This window comes from Urocampus carinirostris, unplaced genomic scaffold (genome assembly GCF_059441175.1).
Source record: "Urocampus carinirostris isolate Australia breed hairy pipefish unplaced genomic scaffold, RoL_Ucar_1.0 HiC_scaffold_34, whole genome shotgun sequence".
In the NCBI taxonomy this organism is placed as follows: domain Eukaryota; kingdom Metazoa; phylum Chordata; class Actinopteri; order Syngnathiformes; family Syngnathidae; genus Urocampus; species Urocampus carinirostris.
The window spans coordinates 153,393-171,118 of record NW_028283141.1 but is presented as its reverse complement, the minus strand read 5'-3'; the positions used below and the strand labels follow the sequence as shown (position 1 = coordinate 171,118).

The following is a 17,726-nucleotide window of genomic DNA, read 5'->3' as shown; positions in this document are numbered from 1 at the left end:
CTGCCGATTTAATAGTGCCTCCGGTGGCGTTTTTGTTGCAATGAGGCTACCATTGAAAATATATCTAACCTTTGGAAATGAAAGGCTGCCGATTTAATGAGTCCCCTCCGGTGGCATTTTTGCGCCAATGCAGCTACCATTGGAAATACATTGAGCCGTTGGAAATGAACGGCCGCCAATTTAATGAATGCCCTCAGTGGCGTTTTTGCGGCAATGCAGTTAACATTGGAAATACATTCAGAATTTGGAAATGAATGCCCACCGATTTAATGATAACCCTCCGGTGGCGTTTTTGCGGCAATGCAGCTACCATTGGAAACACATTGAGCCGTTGGAAATGAACAACCGTCGATTTAATGAATGCCCTCAGGTGGCGTTTTTGCGTCAATTCAGCCACCATTGGAAATACATCCAGCCATTCAAAATGAACTGCCGCCGATTTAATTAGTGCCCCCGGTGGTGTTTTTGCGGCAATGCAGCTACCATTGGAAATACATCCAGCCGTTGGAAATGAACAACCGCCGATTTAATGAGTGCCCTCCGGTGGCGTTTTGTGGCAATACAGCGACCATTGGAAATACATCCAGCCGTTGGAAATAAACAGCCGTCGATTTTATGAGTGCCCTCTGTTGGCGTTTTTGAAGCAATGCAGATACCATTGGAAATACATCCAGCCGTTCGAAATGAACGGCCGTCAATTTAATCAGTTTCCTCCGGTGGCATTTTTGCGGCAATGCAGCTACCATTGGAAATACATCCATCCGTTGGAAATGAACAGCAGCCGATTTAATGAGTGCCCTCCGGTGGCATTTTTGCAGCAATGCAGCTACCATTGGAAATACATCCAGCCATTCGAAATGAACGGCCGCCGATTTAATGAGTGCCCTTCGGGGGCGTTTTTGCGATAATGCAGCTACCATTGGAAATGCATGCAGCGATTCGAAATGAACGCCCGCCTATTTAATGTGTTCCCTCCGGTGGAGTTTTTGCGGCAATGCTGTGCAACCATTGGAAATACATCCAGCCGTTGGAAATGAACAGCTGCCGTTTTAATGAGTTCCCTCCGGTGGCGTTTTTGTTGCAATGCAGCTACAATTGGAAATACATCAAGCCGTTGGAAACTAACAGCAACCGATTGAATGAGACCCCCCGGTGGCGTTTTTGCAGCAATGCAGCTACCTTTGGAACTACATTGAGCTGTTGGAAATGAACACCCACCAATTTAATGAGTGCCCTCCGGTGGCGTTTTTGCGGCAATGCAGCTACCATTGGAAGTACATCCCGCCGCTTGAAATGAACGCCCGCCGATTTAATGAGTGCCCTCCCGTGGCGTTTTTGCGGCAATGCAGCTATACCAGCTCAGTAGCCTAGATGGTAAGGCGCCCGCTTTGAGACTGGGAGGTCGTTGGTTCGCGCCCCGGCCGAGTCATTCCTAAGACTTAAAAAGTGGTCGGCGGCGCCCTCTGTTGGCTGCGGCTGCATCGGCTCGCTACAACGGGTCAGGTGCAATCGACATTTCGTTCTGTGTACATTGTTACACAGAATGACAATACAAGGAAATTATTATTATTATTATTATTATTGGAAGTACATCCCGCCGTTCGAAATGAACAACCGCCGATTTAATGAGTGCCCTCCGGTGGCATTATGCGGCAATGCAGCTACCAACTGAAATACCTCCAGCCGTTCGGAATGAACGGCAGCCAATTGAATGAGTGCCCCCTGGTGGCATTTTTGTGGCAATGCAGTTACCATTGGAAATTCATTGAGCCGTTGGAAATGAACGCCCACCGATTTAATGAGTGCTCTCTGGTGGTGTTTTTGCGGCAATGCAGCTACCATTGGAAATACATTCAGCCGTTCGAAATGAACGGCTGCCGATTTAACGAGTGCCCTCCGGTGACGTTTTCGTGGCAATTTAGCCACCATTGGAAATACATCCAGCTATTCAAAATGAACTGCCGCCGATTTAATGAGTGCCCCCGGTGGCGTTGTTGCGGCAATGCAGCTACCATTGGAAATACATCCAGCCGTTCGAAATGAACAGCTGCCGATTTAATAGTGCCTCCGGTGGCGTTTTTGTTGCAATGAGGCTACCATTGAAAATATATCTAACCTTTGGAAATGAAAGGCTGCCGATTTAATGAGTCCCCTCCGGTGGCATTTTTGCGCCAATGCAGCTACCATTGGAAATACATTGAGCCGTTGGAAATGAACGGCCGCCAATTTAATGATTGCCCTCAGTGGCGTTTTTGCGGCAATGCAGTTAACATTGGAAATACATTCAGAATTTGGAAATGAATGCCCACCGATTTAATGATAACCCTCCGGTGGCGTTTTTGCGGCAATGCAGCTACCATTGGAAACACATTGAGCCGTTGGAAATGAACAACCGTCGATTTAATGAATGCCCTCAGGTGGCGTTTTTGCGTCAATTCAGCCACCATTGGAAATACATCCAGCCATTCAAAATGAACTGCCGCCGATTTAATTAGTGCCCCCGGTGGTGTTTTTGCGGCAATGCAGCTACCATTGGAAATACATCCAGCCGTTGGAAATGAACAACCGCCAATTTAATGAGTGCCCTCAGGTGGCGTTTTTGCGGCAATGCAGCTACCATTGGAAGTACATCCCGCCGTTCGAAATGAACAACCGCCGATTTAATGAGTGCCCTCCGGTGGCGTTTTGTGGCAATACAGCGACCATTGGAAATACATCCAGCCGCTGGAAATAAACAGCCGTCGATTTTATGAGTGCCCTCTGTTGGCGTTTTTGAAGCAATGCAGATACCATTGGAAATACATCCAGCCGTTCGAAATGAACGGCCGTCAATTTAATCAGTTTCCTCCGGTGGCATTTTTGCGGCAATGCAGCTACCATTGGAAATACATCCATCCGTTGGAAATGAACGGCAGCCGATTTAATGAGTGCCCTCCGGTGGCATTTTTGCAGCAATGCAGCTACCATTGGAAATACATCCAGCCATTCGAAATGAACGGCCGCCGATTTAATGAGTGCCCTTCGGGGGCGTTTTTGCGATAATGCAGCTACCATTGGAAATGCATGCAGCGATTCGAAATGAACGCCCGCCTATTTAATGTGTTCCCTCCGGTGGAGTTTTTGCGGCAATGCTGTGCAACCATTGGAAATACATCCAGCCGTTGGAAATGAACAGCTGCCGTTTTAATGAGTTCCCTCCGGTGGCGTTTTTGTTGCAATGCAGCTACAATTGGAAATACATCAAGCCGTTGGAAACTAACAGCAACCGATTGAATGAGACCCCCCGGTGGCGTTTTTGCAGCAATGCAGCTACCTTTGGAACTACATTGAGCTGTTGGAAATGAACACCCACCAATTTAATGAGTGCCCTCCGGTGACGTTTTTGAGGCAATGCAGCTACCATTGGAAATACATCCAGGCTTTCGAAATGAACGGCCGCCTATTTAATGAGTGCCCTCCGGTGGCGTTTTTTGGCAATACAGCTACCATTGGAAATACATCCAGCGATTCGAAATGAACGGCCGCCTCTATAATGAGGTACCTCCGGTGGCATTTTTGGGGCAATGCAGCTACCATTGGAAATACATCCAATCTTTCGAAATGAACGCCCGCCCATGTAATGTATGCCCTCCGGTGGCGTCTTTGCGGCAATGCAACTACCATTGGAAATAGATCCAGCCGTTCGAAATGAACGGCCGCCGATTTAATGAATGCCCTCCGGTAACGTTTTTGCGGCAATGCAGCTGCCATTGGAAATAGATCCAGCCATTCGAAATGAATGGCCACCGATTTAATGAGATCCCTCCGGTGGCGTTTATGCTGCTATGCAGCTACCATTGGAAATAGATCCAGCCGTTGGAAATGAATGGCCACCAATTTAATGAGTACCCTCCGGTGGTGTTTTTGCGGCAATGCAGCTACAATTGGAAATTCAACCAGCCGTTGGAAATTAACGGCCTCCGATTTAATGACTGCCCTCCGGTGGCGTTTTTGCGGCAATGCAGCTACCATTGGAAATACATCCAGCCGTTGGAAATAAATGCCCGCCAATTTAATGAGTGCCCTCAGGTGGCGTTTTTGCGGCAATGCAGCTACCATTGGAAGTACATCCCGCCGTTCGAAATGAACAACCGCCGATTTAATGAGTGCCCTCCGGTGGCGTTTTTGCGGCAATGCAGCTACCATTGGAATTACATCCAGCCGCTGGAAATGAACAACCGCTGATTTAATGAGTGCCCTCAGGTGGCGTTTTTGCTACAATGCAGCTACCATTGAAAGTACATCCCGCCGTTCGAAATGAACAACCGCGGATTTAATGAGTGCCCTTCGGTGGCGTTTTGCGGCAATGCAGCTACCATTCGAAATACATCGAGCCTCTGGAAATCAATGGCGCCCAATTTGATGAGTGCCTTCTGGTGGCGTTTTTGCGGCATGCCAGCTACCATTGGAAATACATCCAGCCGTTTGAAATGAATGGCCACCGATTTAATGAGATCCCTCCGGTGGCGTTTATGCTGCTATGCAGCTACCATTGGAAATAGATCCAGCCGTTGGAAATGAATGGCTGCCGATTTAATGAGTGCCCTCCGGTGGCGTTTTTGCTGCAATGCAAGCGTTCTCTGATCCTCGATCAATGAATTGATCCCTAATCATATCATCAGCAAACGTGCCAAGTCACAGTTTGTAATTAATTCCCTCAATGCAGCAATGAACTGACCAGTCGTCTCGCCCGGTCTCTGAGCACGCTGACGGAACTTGCTACTCTCAGCCACGACATTCATCTTCGGTACAAAGAAAGTTTTCTGGCGCATCACAGGCGGATTTGTAAGAAGTGCCAGTGTCGGGAAGGGAAAGAAAAATTCTCTGACCTTCTGTGCCTGAACAGTGCAGCAGTAGTTCACGTTTTCGTTTGTCCGGTATGTTGTTTGCAGTCAATGCTAGCAGCTAATTTTCGAACATCTAAATCCACGTGATGTACAACATTGTACGCTCACCTGGGGTTTCAAGCAAAGCAAGTGGTTGTGAGATTCTGATCCAAGTCATCTTCGTCGCCGATATGTTGTTTATGTAGTAGGATTGTAGTAATAGATTCAGGACAGGCACGGACGGTACATTCATAGAGTGTCTACTTAACTTCTTCCTCGGTAGTTCTCAAGCACAAGTACAAGGCTGCACATTAGTATACAGCGACACCGCAGGAAAGGAAGTGTATTACACGACACCACACTTGGGGTCATTCCGAGGTTTAATTCAGGAGTTAGCATGGGGGGGGAGAAATTGGGCAGGCATTTTACCTGCCAAAATCTGACTCCCCTGCTAAAATAGATCCTGTTTGAGATACAGACTTGTGACTTGAAGAGTAACCTTCTGTGGCATAAATAAGTAAGCACAGTGAATTTGGGGTCATTTGGAGTTTTTAGTCAGGAGTTAGCATTGGTGGTAGGATTTGGGCAGGCAAAAAAATCTGACTCCCCTGCTAAAATAGACTCTGTTGGAGATACAAACTTGTAACTTCTAGAGCAGGGGTCGGGAACCTTTTTGACTCAAAGAGCCATAAAAGCAAAAAATATTAATTTTATTTTGGGAAAGAGCCACACCATATATTATAAGACAAATTTACTAAATTGCTAAACCGGCGCCCCAGACAAAAGCTTAGTCTTCAGCACATTTATTTTTGATGATTTGATAAAAATTATGAAAAGAGAATAATGCCAGAGCCCCTGTCCCAAATTCAAAAAACAGACCACTTTAAACTTGTCTCTTTCTTGCAATTACTCAAGATCGGTTCAACTCCTTTTGACCTTTTTTTTTCATACATATTGGTTTCAAAACCAGATGCAAGCATTTATTTTGTAAAAACGTCACAACATTCTGAGAATAGGGAGCCTTATGTGCTTACCTTTGGCGAGAGATGGGAGGGAATGCTTGTACTTTTTGCATAGCTCCACCCATCCCTCCCACTCACCCAATCAAATGACTAAGTTCTCTTCCGGTGTTTTGGCGTATTTACAGTTCTGTGGATTCATCATAAAGTATCTGAACACTGAACACAGATTGTATTGTGAACTTTTAAATAAAGGATTCTTTAGCGTTGTACAGCCAAAACGAGTTTTTTTTCCCCCTTTTTTTGTGTGACACTTTGACTGTAAATTGTAGTGAAAAACGTGCCCTATATATACTGTGAAGTGTTACCTTCGGATTTAGTTTTGATTTGGTCTACGTGTACCTGAATAGGATAGACAACTCCGGTTTTGAACAAGATGGAGAAATTTTGCATGCAATCAAATTGGTCTCTGAGCCACAGATACTCATAGAAAGAGCCATATATGGCTCGCCAGCCATAGGTTCCCGACCCCTGTTCTAGAGTAACCTTCTGTGGCATCAATAAGTCAGCACAGTGAATTTGGGGTCATTTTGAGTTTTAATTCAGGAGTTAGCAGGGGGGGGGATGGGCAGGCATCTTACCTACCAAAATCTGACTCCCCTGCTAAAATAGACTCTGTTGGAGATACAGACTTGTAATTTCTAGAGTAACCTTCTGTGGCATCAATAAGTCAGCACAGTGAATTTGGGGTCATTTGGAGTTTTAATTCAGGAGTTAGCAGGGGGGGGGGGATGGGCAGGCATCATACCCACCAAAATCTGACTCCCCTGCTAAAATAGACTCTGTTGGAGATACAGACTTGTACTTTCAAGAGCAACCTCCTGTGGCATCAATAAGTCATCACAGTGAATTTGTGGTCATTTGGAGTTTTTATTCAGGAGTTAGCGGGGGGAATTTGGGCAGGCAAAAATCTGACTACCTTGCTAAAATAGACTCTGTTGGAGATACAGACTTGTAACTTGTAGAGTAACCTTCTGTGGCATCAATATGTCAGCACAGTGAATTTGAAAACTTTCAGACGTTTCTCATAATACTACTATTATTATTATTAATAGTAGTAATAAAAACGAACTAGATCTGTCGAACACCTATTCAGTAACACATCGCAAAGTGGAGGTATTCCTCTGTAGTTGGATCCCAAAACCCCAAAACATAAGGTTTAAAGCGTGTCTTATTTTGCAAACAGTATAGGCAGGGAAGTCCAATTTTAAATGAAAAAAACAACAACCATTTGTTTACACCGCGGGATCCAATGCAACCACGGTTTCATTCACAATAAAAAAGACATTACATAAGGCTATTATAGTACATCAAATAAATGCTATTTGTGTACAATTAGTTGTGATTGCGGAAATCATAGCGTACATTGACGTTGGCGAATTTTTCATCCACGATAACAATCGCATTTTGTAGAATACGATCGCACTTTATTATTTGAATACACGCGTTATATAGACTAGGATCTCCCAATTATTACAATTAGCTCGCTTTATTTTTTTAAAAAGCGTATTATATAGAATACGATTGCATTTGTCGGAAGCGTCCATTGACGTTGGTGACTTTTTCATCCGCATGAACAAACGCATTTTGTAGAATACGATCACGCTTTAATGTTTAAATAAACGCGTTATCTAGACAACCCCCATTGTTATGAATAGCTCGCTTTATTGTTTTAATAAGCGTTTTATATAGAATACGATCGCTTTTGTTGGAAGCGGAGCAGAATGTGCGTTCACGCGAGAGGTGGGATTCTGTACGGGAGTCGGAATTGGGCAAACAACGGCCACCAATGAGTTCCCTCCGGTGGCGTTTTTGCGGCAATGCAGCTACCATTGGAAAGACATCCAGCCATTCAAAATGAACGGCCGCCGATTTAATGAGTGCCCTCCGGTGGCGTTTTTGCGGCAATGCAGCTACCATTAGCATACATCCAGCCGTTCGAAATGAACGGCCACCGATTTAATCAGTGCCCTCAGTTGGCGTTTTTGTGGCAATGCAGCTACCATTGGAAATATATTGAGCCGTTGGAAATTATAAGCCACCGATTTAATGAGTGCCCTCCGTTAGCATTTTTGCCCCAATACAGCTTCATTGGAAATACATCCAGCCGTCGGAAATGAACAGCCGCCGATTTAATGAGTGCCCTCCGGTGGCGTATTTTCTGGTAATGTAGCTACCATTGGAAATATATCCAGCCGTTGGAATTTAACGGCCGCCGATTTAATGACTGCCCTCCGGTGGCGTTTTTAGCAATGCAGCTACCATTGGAAATACATCCAGCCGTTGGAAATTATTGCGCGCCAATTTAATGAGTGCCCTCAGGTGGCGTTTTTGCGGCAATGCAGCTAACATTGGAAGTACATCCCGCCGTTCGAAATGAACAACCCCCAATTTAATGAGTGCCCTCCGGTGGCATTTTGCGGCAATGCAGCTACAATTGGAAATGCATCCAGCCATTGGAAATACACGCCCGCCCATTTAATGTGTGTCCTCCGGAGGCGTTTTTGCGGCAATGCAGCTACCATTGGTAATACATCCAGCCGTTCGAAATTAACGGCCGCCGATTTAATGAGGACCCACCGGTGGCGTTTTCGCGGAAATGCAGAAACCATTTTAAATACATCCAGCCGTTAGAATTGAATGGCTGCCAATTTAATGAGTGCCCTCCGGTGGCGTTTTTGCGGCAATGCAGCAACCATTGCAAATACATCCAGCCGTTCGAAATGAATGGCAGCTACTTAAAGAGTGCCCTCTGGTGGCGTTGTTGGGGCAATGCAGCTACCATTGAAAATACATTGAGCCGGTGGAAATGAACGGCAGCCGATTTAATGAACTCCCTTCGGTGGCGTTTTCGCAGCAATGCAGCTACCATTGGAAATCATCCAGCCATTCAAAATGAACGGCCACCGATTTAATGAGTCCCCTCAGTTGGCATTTTTGTGGCAATGCAGCTACCATTGGAAATACATCCAGCCGTTCGAAATGAATGGCTGCCGACTAAAAGAGTGCCTTTCGGTGGCGTTTTTGCGGCAATGCAGCTACCATTGGAAATACATCCAGCCTTTCGAAATGAACGCCTGCCCATTTAATGTGTTCCCTCCAGTGGTATTTTGGGGCAATGCAGCTACCATTGGAAATACATCCATCCGTTGGAAATGAACGGCTGCTTATTTAATGAGTGCCCTCCGGTGGCGTTTTTGCGGCAATGCAGCTACCATTGCAAATACATCCAGCCGTTTCGAAATGAATGGCAGCTGACTTAAAGAGTGCCCTCTGTTGGCGTTGATGGGGCAATGCAGCTACCATTGCAAATACATCCAGCCGTTTCGAAATGAATGGCAGCTGACTTAAAGAGTGCCCTCTGTTGGCGTTGATGGGGCAATGCAGCTACCATTGGAAATATATTGAGCCGTTGGAAATGAACGGCCGCCGATTTAATGAGCTCCCTCCGGTGGCGTTTTTGCGGCAATGCAGCTACCATTGGAAATACATCCAGCCGTTGGAAATGAACGCCCGCCAATTTAATGAGTGCCCTCAGGTGGCGTTTTTGCGGCAGTGCAGCTACCCTTGGAAGTACATCCCGCCGTTTGAAATGAACAACCGCCTATTTAATGAGTGCCCTCTGGTGGCGTTTTTGCGGCCACACTGCTACCATTGGAAATAAATCGAGCCTTTGGAGATGAACAGCGCCAAATTCAATGAGTGCCCTCCGGTGCAGTTTTTGCGGCAATGCAGCTACCATTGGAAATACATCCAGCCGTTGGAAATGAACGCCTGCCCATTCAATGTGTTCCCTCCAGTGGTATTTTGGGGCAATGCAGCTACCATTGGAAATACATCCAGCCGTTGGAAATGAACGGCAGCCGATTGAATGATACCCCCCCGGTGGCGTTTTTGCGGCAATGCAGCTACCATTGGAAATACATCCAGCCATTCGAAATGAACAGCTGCCCATTTAATGAGTGCTCTCAGGTGGCGTTTTTGGGTCAATGCAGCTACCATTGGAAATACATCCAGCCATTCGAAATGAACGGCCGCCGATTTAATGAGCTCCCTCCGGTGGCGTTTTTGCGGCAATGCAGCTACCATTGGAAATACATCCAGCCGTTGGAAATGAACGCCCGCCAATTTAATGAGTGCCCTCAGGTGGCGTTTTTGCGGCAGTGCAGCTACCCTTGGAAGTACATCCCGCCGTTTGAAATGAACAACCGCCTATTTAATGAGTGCCCTCTGGTGGCGTTTTTGCGGCCACACTGCTACCATTGGAAATAAATCGAGCGTTTGGAGATGAACAGCGCCCAATTCAATGAGTGCCCTCCGGTGCAGTTTTTGCGGCAATGCAGCTACCATTGGAAATACATCCAGCCGTTGGAAATGAACGCCTGCCCATTCAATGTGTTCCCTCCAGTGGTATTTTGGGGCAATGCAGCTACCATTGGAAATACATCCAGCCGTTGGAAATGAACGGCAGCCGATTGAATGATACCCCCCCGGTGGCGTTTTTGCGGCAATGCAGCTACCATTGGAAATACATCCAGCCATTCGAAATGAACAGCCGCCCATTTAATGAGTGCTCTCAGGTGGCGTTTTTGGGTCAATGCAGCTACCATTGGAAATACATCCAGCCATTCGAAATGAACGGCCACCGATTTAATGAATCCCCTCAGTTGGCGTTTTTGTGGCAATGCAGCTACCATTGGAAATACATTGAGCCGTTAGAAAGTAACGGCCACCGATTTAATGAGTGCCCTCCGTTGGCATTTTTGCCCCAATACAGCTACCATTGGAAATACATCCAGCCATCGGAAATGAACAGCCGCCGATTAAATGAGTGCCCTCCGGTGGCTTTGTTTGGGCAATGCAGCTACCATTAAAAATACATTGAGCCGATGGAAATGAACGGCCGCCATTTAATGAGCTCCCTCCGGTGGCCTGTTTGCGGCAATGCAGCTACCATTGGAATTACATCCAGCCATTCGAAATGAACGGCCACCGATTTAATGAGTCCAGTCAGTTGGCGTTTTTGTGGCAATGCAGCTACAATTGGAATTACATTGAGCCGTTGAAAATCAACGGTTTCGATTTAATGAGTGCCATCCGTTGGCATTTTTGCCCCAATATAGCTACCATTGGAAATACATCCAGCCGTCGGAAATGAACAGCCGCCGATTTAAAGAGTCTCCTCCAGTGGCATTTTTGCGGCAATGCAGCTATCATTGGAAATACATCAAGCCGTTCAAAATGAACGGCCGCCGATTTAATGAGTGCCCTTCGGTTGCGTTTTTGTGGCAATGCAGCTACCATTGGAAATACATTGAGCCGTTTGAAATTAACGGCAACCGATTTAATGAGTGCCCTCTGTTGGCATTTTTGCCCCAATACAGGTACCATTGGAAATATATCCAGCCGTCGGAAATGAACAGCTGCCGATTTAATGAGTGCACTTCGGCGGCGTGTTTGCGGAAATGCAGCTACCATTGGAAATACATCCAGCCGTTCAAAATGAACGGCCACCGATTTAATGAATGCCCTCCGGTGGCGTTTTTGCGGCAATGTAGCTACCTTTGGAAATACATCCAGCCTTTGGAAATTAACGGCCGCCGATTTAATGACTGTCCTCCGGTGGAGTTTTTGCGGCAATGCAGCTATCATCGGAAATACATCCAGCCGTTGGAAATGAATGCCTGCCAATTTAATGAGTGCCCTCAGGTGGCGTTTTTGCGGCAATGCAGCGTCCATTGGAAGTACATCCCGCCGTTCGAAATGAACAACCGCCAATTTTTTGAGTGTCCTACGGTGGCGTTTTGCGGAAATGCAGTTACCATTGGAATTACATTGAGCCGTTGAAAATCAACGGTTCCGATTTAATGAGTGCCATCCGTTGGCATTTTTGCCCCAATACAGCTACCATTGGAAATACATCCAGCCGTTCGAAATGGATGGCTGCCGACTAAAAGAGTGCCTTCCGGTGGTGTTGTTGGGGCAATGCAGCTACCATTGAAAATACATCTAGCCATTCGAAATGAACGGCCGCTGATTTAATGAGTGACCTTTTGGTGGCGTTTTTGCGGCAATGTAGCTACCTTTGGAAATTCATCCAGCCTTTGAAAATTAACAGCCGCCGATTTAATGACTGTCCTCCGGTGGAGTTTTTGCGGCAATGCAGCTATCATCGTAAATACATCCAGCCGTTGGAAATGAATGCCTGCGAATTTAATGAGTGCCCTCAGGTGGCATTTTTGCGGCAATGCAGCGTCCATTGGAAGTACATCCCGCCGTTCGAAATGAACAACCGCCAATTTTTTGAGTGTCCTACGGTGGCGTTTTGCGGCAATGCAGCTACCATTGGAAATACATCCAGCCTTCGGAAATGAACGCCCGCCCATTTAATGTGTGCCCTCCGGAGGTGTTTTTGCGGCAATGCAGCTACCATTTGAAATACATCCAGCCGTTGGAATTAATCGGCCGCCATTTTAATGAGTGCCCTCCGGTGGCGTTTTTGCGGAAATGCAGCAACCATTTGAAATACATCCAGCCGTTGGAATTAATCGGCCGCCATTTTAATGAGTGCCCTCCGGTGGCGTTTTTGCGGCAATGCAGCAACCATTGCAAATACATCCAGCCATTCGAAATGAACGGCCACCGATTTAATGAGTCACCTCAGTTGGCGTTTTTGTGGCAATGCAACTACATTTGGAATTACATTGAGCCGTTGAAAATCAACGGTTCCGATTTAATGAGTGCCATCCGTTGGCATTTTTGCCCCAATACAGCTACCATTGGAAATACATCCAACCGTCGGAAATGAACAGCCGCCGATTTAAAGAGTCCCCTCAGTTGGCATTTTTGTGGCAATAGAGCTACCATTGGAAATACATCCAGCCGTTCGAAATGAATGGCTGCCGACTAAAAGAGTGCCTTTCGGTGGCGTTTTTGCGGCAATGCAGCTACCATTGGAAATACATCCAGCCTTTCGAAATGAACGCCTACCCATTTAATGTGGTCCCTCCAGTGGTATTTTGGGGCAATGAGGCTACCATTGGAAATACATCCATCCATTGGAAATGAACGGCTGCTTATTTAATGAGTGCCCTCCGGTGACGTTTTTGGGGCAATGCAGCTACCATTGGAAATACATCCAGCCATTCGAAATGAATGGCCGCCCATATAATGAGTGCCCTCTGTGGTGTTGTTGGGGCAATGCAGCTACCATTGGAAATACATCCAATCTTTCGAAATGAACGCCCGCCCATTTAATGTGTGCCCTCTGATGGCGTTTTTGCGGAAATGCAGCAACCATTGGAAAAACATCCAGCCGTTGGAATTGAACGACCGCCAATTTAATGAGTGCCCTCCGGTGGCATTTTTGTGGCAATGCAGCTACCATTGCAAATACATCCAGCCGTTTCGAAATGAATGGCAGCTGACTTAAAGAGTTCCCTCTGTTGGCGTTGATGGGGCAATGCAGCTACCATTGGAAATATATTGAACCGTTGGAAATGAACGGCTGCCGATTTAATGAGCTCCCTCCGGTGGCGTTTTTGCGGCAATGCAGCTACCATTGGAAATACATCCAGCCGTTGGAAATGAACGCCCGCCAATTTAATGAGTGCCCTCAGGTGGCGTTTTTGCGGCAGTGCAGCTACCCTTGGAAGTACATCCCGCCGTTTGAAATGAACAACCGCCTATTTAATGAGTGCCCTCTGGTGGCGTTTTTGCGGCCACACTGCTACCATTGGAAATAAATCGATCCTTTGGAGATGAACAGCGCCCAATTCAATGAGTGCCCTCCGGTGGAGTTTTTGCAGCAATGCAGCTACCATTGGAAATACATCCAGCCGTTGGAAATGAACGCCTGCCCATTCAATGTGTTCCCTCCAGTGGTATTTTGGGGCAATGCAGCTACCATTGGAAATACAGTCAGCCGTTGGAAATAAACGGCTGCTTATTTAATTAGTTCAAAATGAACGGCCGCCGATTTAATGAGTGCCCTTCGGTTGCGTTTTTGTGGCAATGCAGCTACCATTGGAAATACATTGAGCCGTTGGAAATTAACGGCAACCGATTTAATGAGTGCCCTCTGTTGGCATTTTTGCCCCAATACAGGTACCATTGGAATTACATCCAGCCGTCGGAAATGAACAGCTGCCGATTTAATGAGTGCACTTTGGTGGCGTGTTTGCGGAAATGCAGCTACAATTGGAAATACATCCAGCCGTTCAAAATGAACGGCCGCCGATTTAATGAATGCCCTCCGGTGGCGTTTTTGCGGCAATGTAGCTACCTTTGGAAATTCATCCAGCCTTTGGAAATTAACGGCCGCCAAATTAATGACTGTCCTCCGGTGGAGTTTTTGCGGCAATGCAGCTATCATCGGAAATACTTCCAGCCGTTGGAAATGAATGCCTGCCAATTTAATGAGTGCCCTCAGGTGGCGTTTTTGCGGCAATGCAGCGTCCATTGGAAGTACATCCCGCCGTTCGAAATGAACAACCGCCAATTTTTTGAGTGTCCTACGGTGGCGTTTTGCCGCAATGCAGTTACCATTGGAATTACATTGAGCCGTTGAAAATCAACGGTTCCGATTTAATGAGTGCCATCCGTTGGCATTTTTGCCCCAATACAGCTACCATTGGAAATACATCCAGCCGTTCGAAATGGATGGCTGCCGACTAAAAGAGTGGCTTCCGGTGGTGTTGTTGGGGCAATGCAGCTACCATTGAAAATACATCTAGCCATTCGAAATGAACGGCCGCTGATTTAATTAGTGACCTTTTGGTGGCGTTTTTGCGGCAATGTAGCTACCTTTGGAAATTCATCCAGCCTTTGAAAATTAACGGCCGCCGATTTAATGACTGTCCTCCGGTGGAGTTTTTGCGGCAATGCAGCTATCATCGTAAATACATCCAGCCGTTGGAAATGAATGCCTGCGAATTTAATGAGTGCCCTCAGGTGGCGTTTTTGCGGCAATGCAGCGTCCATTGGAAGTACATCCCGCCGTTCGAAATGAACAACCGCCAATTTTTTGAGTGTCCTACGGTGGCGTTTTGCGGCAATGCAGCTACCATTGGTAATATATCAAACCGTTCGAAATGAACGGCCGCCGATTTAATGAGTACCCTTCGGTGGCGTTTTTGCGGAAATGCAGCAACCATTTGAAATAATCCCGCCGTTGGAATTAAACGGCCGCCATTTTTATGAGTGCCCTCCGGTGGCGTTTTTGCGGCAATGCAGCAACCATTGCAAATACATCCAGCCATTCGAATTGAACGGCCACCGATTTAATGAGTCCCCTCAGTTGGCGTTTTTGTGGCAATGCAGCTACAATTGGAATTACATTGAGCCGTTGAAAATCAACGGTTCCGATTTATTGAGTGCCATCCGTTGGCATTTTTGCCCCAATACAGCTACCATTGGAAATACATCCAACCGTCGGAAATGAACAGCCGCCGATTTAAAGAGTCTCCTCCGGTGGCGTTTTTGTGGCAATGCAGCTACCATTGGATAACGTGGTCGGCGGCGCCCTCTGTTGGCTGCGGCTGCATCGGCTCGCTACAACGGGTCAGGTGCAATCCACATTTCGTTCTGTGTACATTGTTACACAGAATGACAATACAAGGAAATTATTATTATTATTATTATTATTATATACATCCAGCCGTTGGAAATGAATGCTCGCCAATTTAATGAGTGCCCTCAGGTGGCGTTTTTGCAGCAATGCAGCTACCATCGGAAATACATCCAGCCATTCAAAATGAACGGCCACCAGTTTAATGAGTCCCCTCAGTTGGCGTTTTTGTGGCAATGCAGCTACCATTGGAAATACATTGAGCCGTTGGAAATTAACGGCCATCGATTTAATGAGTGCCCTCTGTTGGCATATTTGCCCCAATACAGGTACCATTGGAAATACATCCAGCCGTCGGAAATGAACAGCTGCCGATTTAATGAGTTCACTTCGGTGGCGTGTTTGAGGAAATGCAGCTACCATTGGAAAAACATCCAGCCGTTCAAGATGAACGGCCGACGATTTAATGAGTGCCCTCCGGTGGCGTTTTTGCGGCAATGTAGCTACCTATGGAAATTCATCCAGCCTTTGGAAATTAACGGCCGCCGATTTAATGACTGTCCTCCGGTGGAGTTTTTGCGGCAATGCAGCTATCATCGGAAATACATCCAACCGTTGGATATGAATGCCTGCCAATTTAATGAGTGCCCTCAGGTGGTGTTTTTGCGGCAATGCAGCGTCCATTGGAAGTACATCCCGCCGTTCGAAATGAACAACCGCCAATTTTTTGAGTGTCCTACGGTGGCGTTTTGCGGCAATGCAGTTACCATTGGTAATACATTTAGCCGTTCAAAATGAACGGCCGCCAATTTAATGAGTACCCTCCGGTGGCGTTTCTGTGGAAATGCAGCAACCATTTGAAATACATCCAGCCGTTGGAATTGAACGGCCGCCAATTCAATGAGTGCCCTCCAGTGGCGTTTTTGCGGCAATGCAGCAACCATTGCAAATACATCCAGCCGTTCACAATGAATGGCAGCGGACTTAGAGTGCCCTCTGGAGGTGTTGTTTGGGCAATGCAGCTACCATTGAAAATACATAGAGCCGTTGGAAATGAACGGCCGTCGATTTAATGAGCTCCCTCCGGTGGCGTTTTCGCAGCAATGCAGCTACCATTGGAAATATATCCAGCCATTCAAAATTAACGGCCACCGATTTAATGAGTCCCCTCAGTTGGCGTTTTCGTGGCAATGCAGCTACCATTGGAAATACATCCAGCCGTTCGAAATGGATGGCTGCCGACTAAAAGAGTGCCTTCCGGTGGTGTTGTTGGGGCAATGCAGCTACCATTGAAAATACAATGAGCCATTGGAAATGAACGGCTGCCGATTTAATGAGCTCCCTCCGGTGGCGTTTTTGCGGCAATGCAGCTACCATTGGAAATACATCTAGCCATTCGAAATTAACGGCCGCCAATTTAATGACTGTCCTCCGGTGGAGTTTTTGCGGCAATGCAGCTATCATCGGAAATACATCCAGCCGTTGGAAATGAATGCCTGCCAATTTAATGAGCGCCCTCAGGTGGCGTTTTTGCAGCAATGCAGCGTCCATTGGAAGTACATCCCGCCGTTCGAAATGAAACACGGCCAATTTTTTGAGTGTCCTACGGTGGCGTTTTTCGGCAATGCAGCTACCATTGGTAATATATCAAGCCGTTCGAAATGAACGGCCGCCAATTTAATGAGTACCCTCGGGTGGCGTTTTTGCGGAAATGCAGCAACCATTTGAAATACATCCAGCCGTTGGAATTAAACGGCCGCCAATTTAATGAGTGCCCTCCGGTGGCGTTTTTGCGGCAATGCAGCAACCATTGCAATTACATCGTGCCGTTCGAAATGAATGGCAGCTGACTTAAAGAGTGCCCTCTGGTGGCGTTGTTGGGGCAATGCAGCCACCATTAAAAATACATTGAGCCGTTGGAAATGAATGGCCACCGATTTAATGAGCTCCCTCCGGTGGCGTTTTTGCGGCAATGCAGCTAACATTAGAAATACATCTAGCCATTCGAAATGAACAGCCGCCGAATTAATGAGTGCCCTCCGGTGGCGTTTTTGCGGCAATGCAGCTACCATTGGAAAAACATCCAGCCTTTCGAAATGAACGCCTGCCCTTTTAATGTGTTCCCTCCAGTGGTATTTTGGGGCAATGCAGCTACCATTGAAAATACATCCAGCCGTTGGAAATGAACGGCTGCTTATTTAATAAGTGCCCTCCGGTTGCGTTTCTGCGGCAATGTGGCTACCATTGGGAATACATCCAGCCATTCGAAATGAA

The 17,726-nt window shown here is 46.7% G+C and overlaps 1 protein-coding gene across 3 annotated transcripts in view; it reads right to left on the bottom strand.

Annotated features, from left to right (window-relative positions):
* LOC148345681 (uncharacterized) overlaps nucleotides 1-5,150 on the bottom strand; it is a 50,750-nt gene extending 45,600 nt beyond the window's left edge. For all 3 annotated transcript variants that reach the window (XM_088325856.1, XM_088325858.1, XM_088325857.1), the window contains exon 1: nucleotides 4,995-5,150. In XM_088325856.1, coding sequence (XP_088181982.1) covers nucleotides 4,995-5,118 — 124 coding nt within the window. In that variant the 5' untranslated portion in view covers nucleotides 5,119-5,150. The remainder of the gene's footprint in view (nucleotides 1-4,994) is intronic.
* Nucleotides 5,151-17,726: the final 12,576 nt, after the last annotated feature.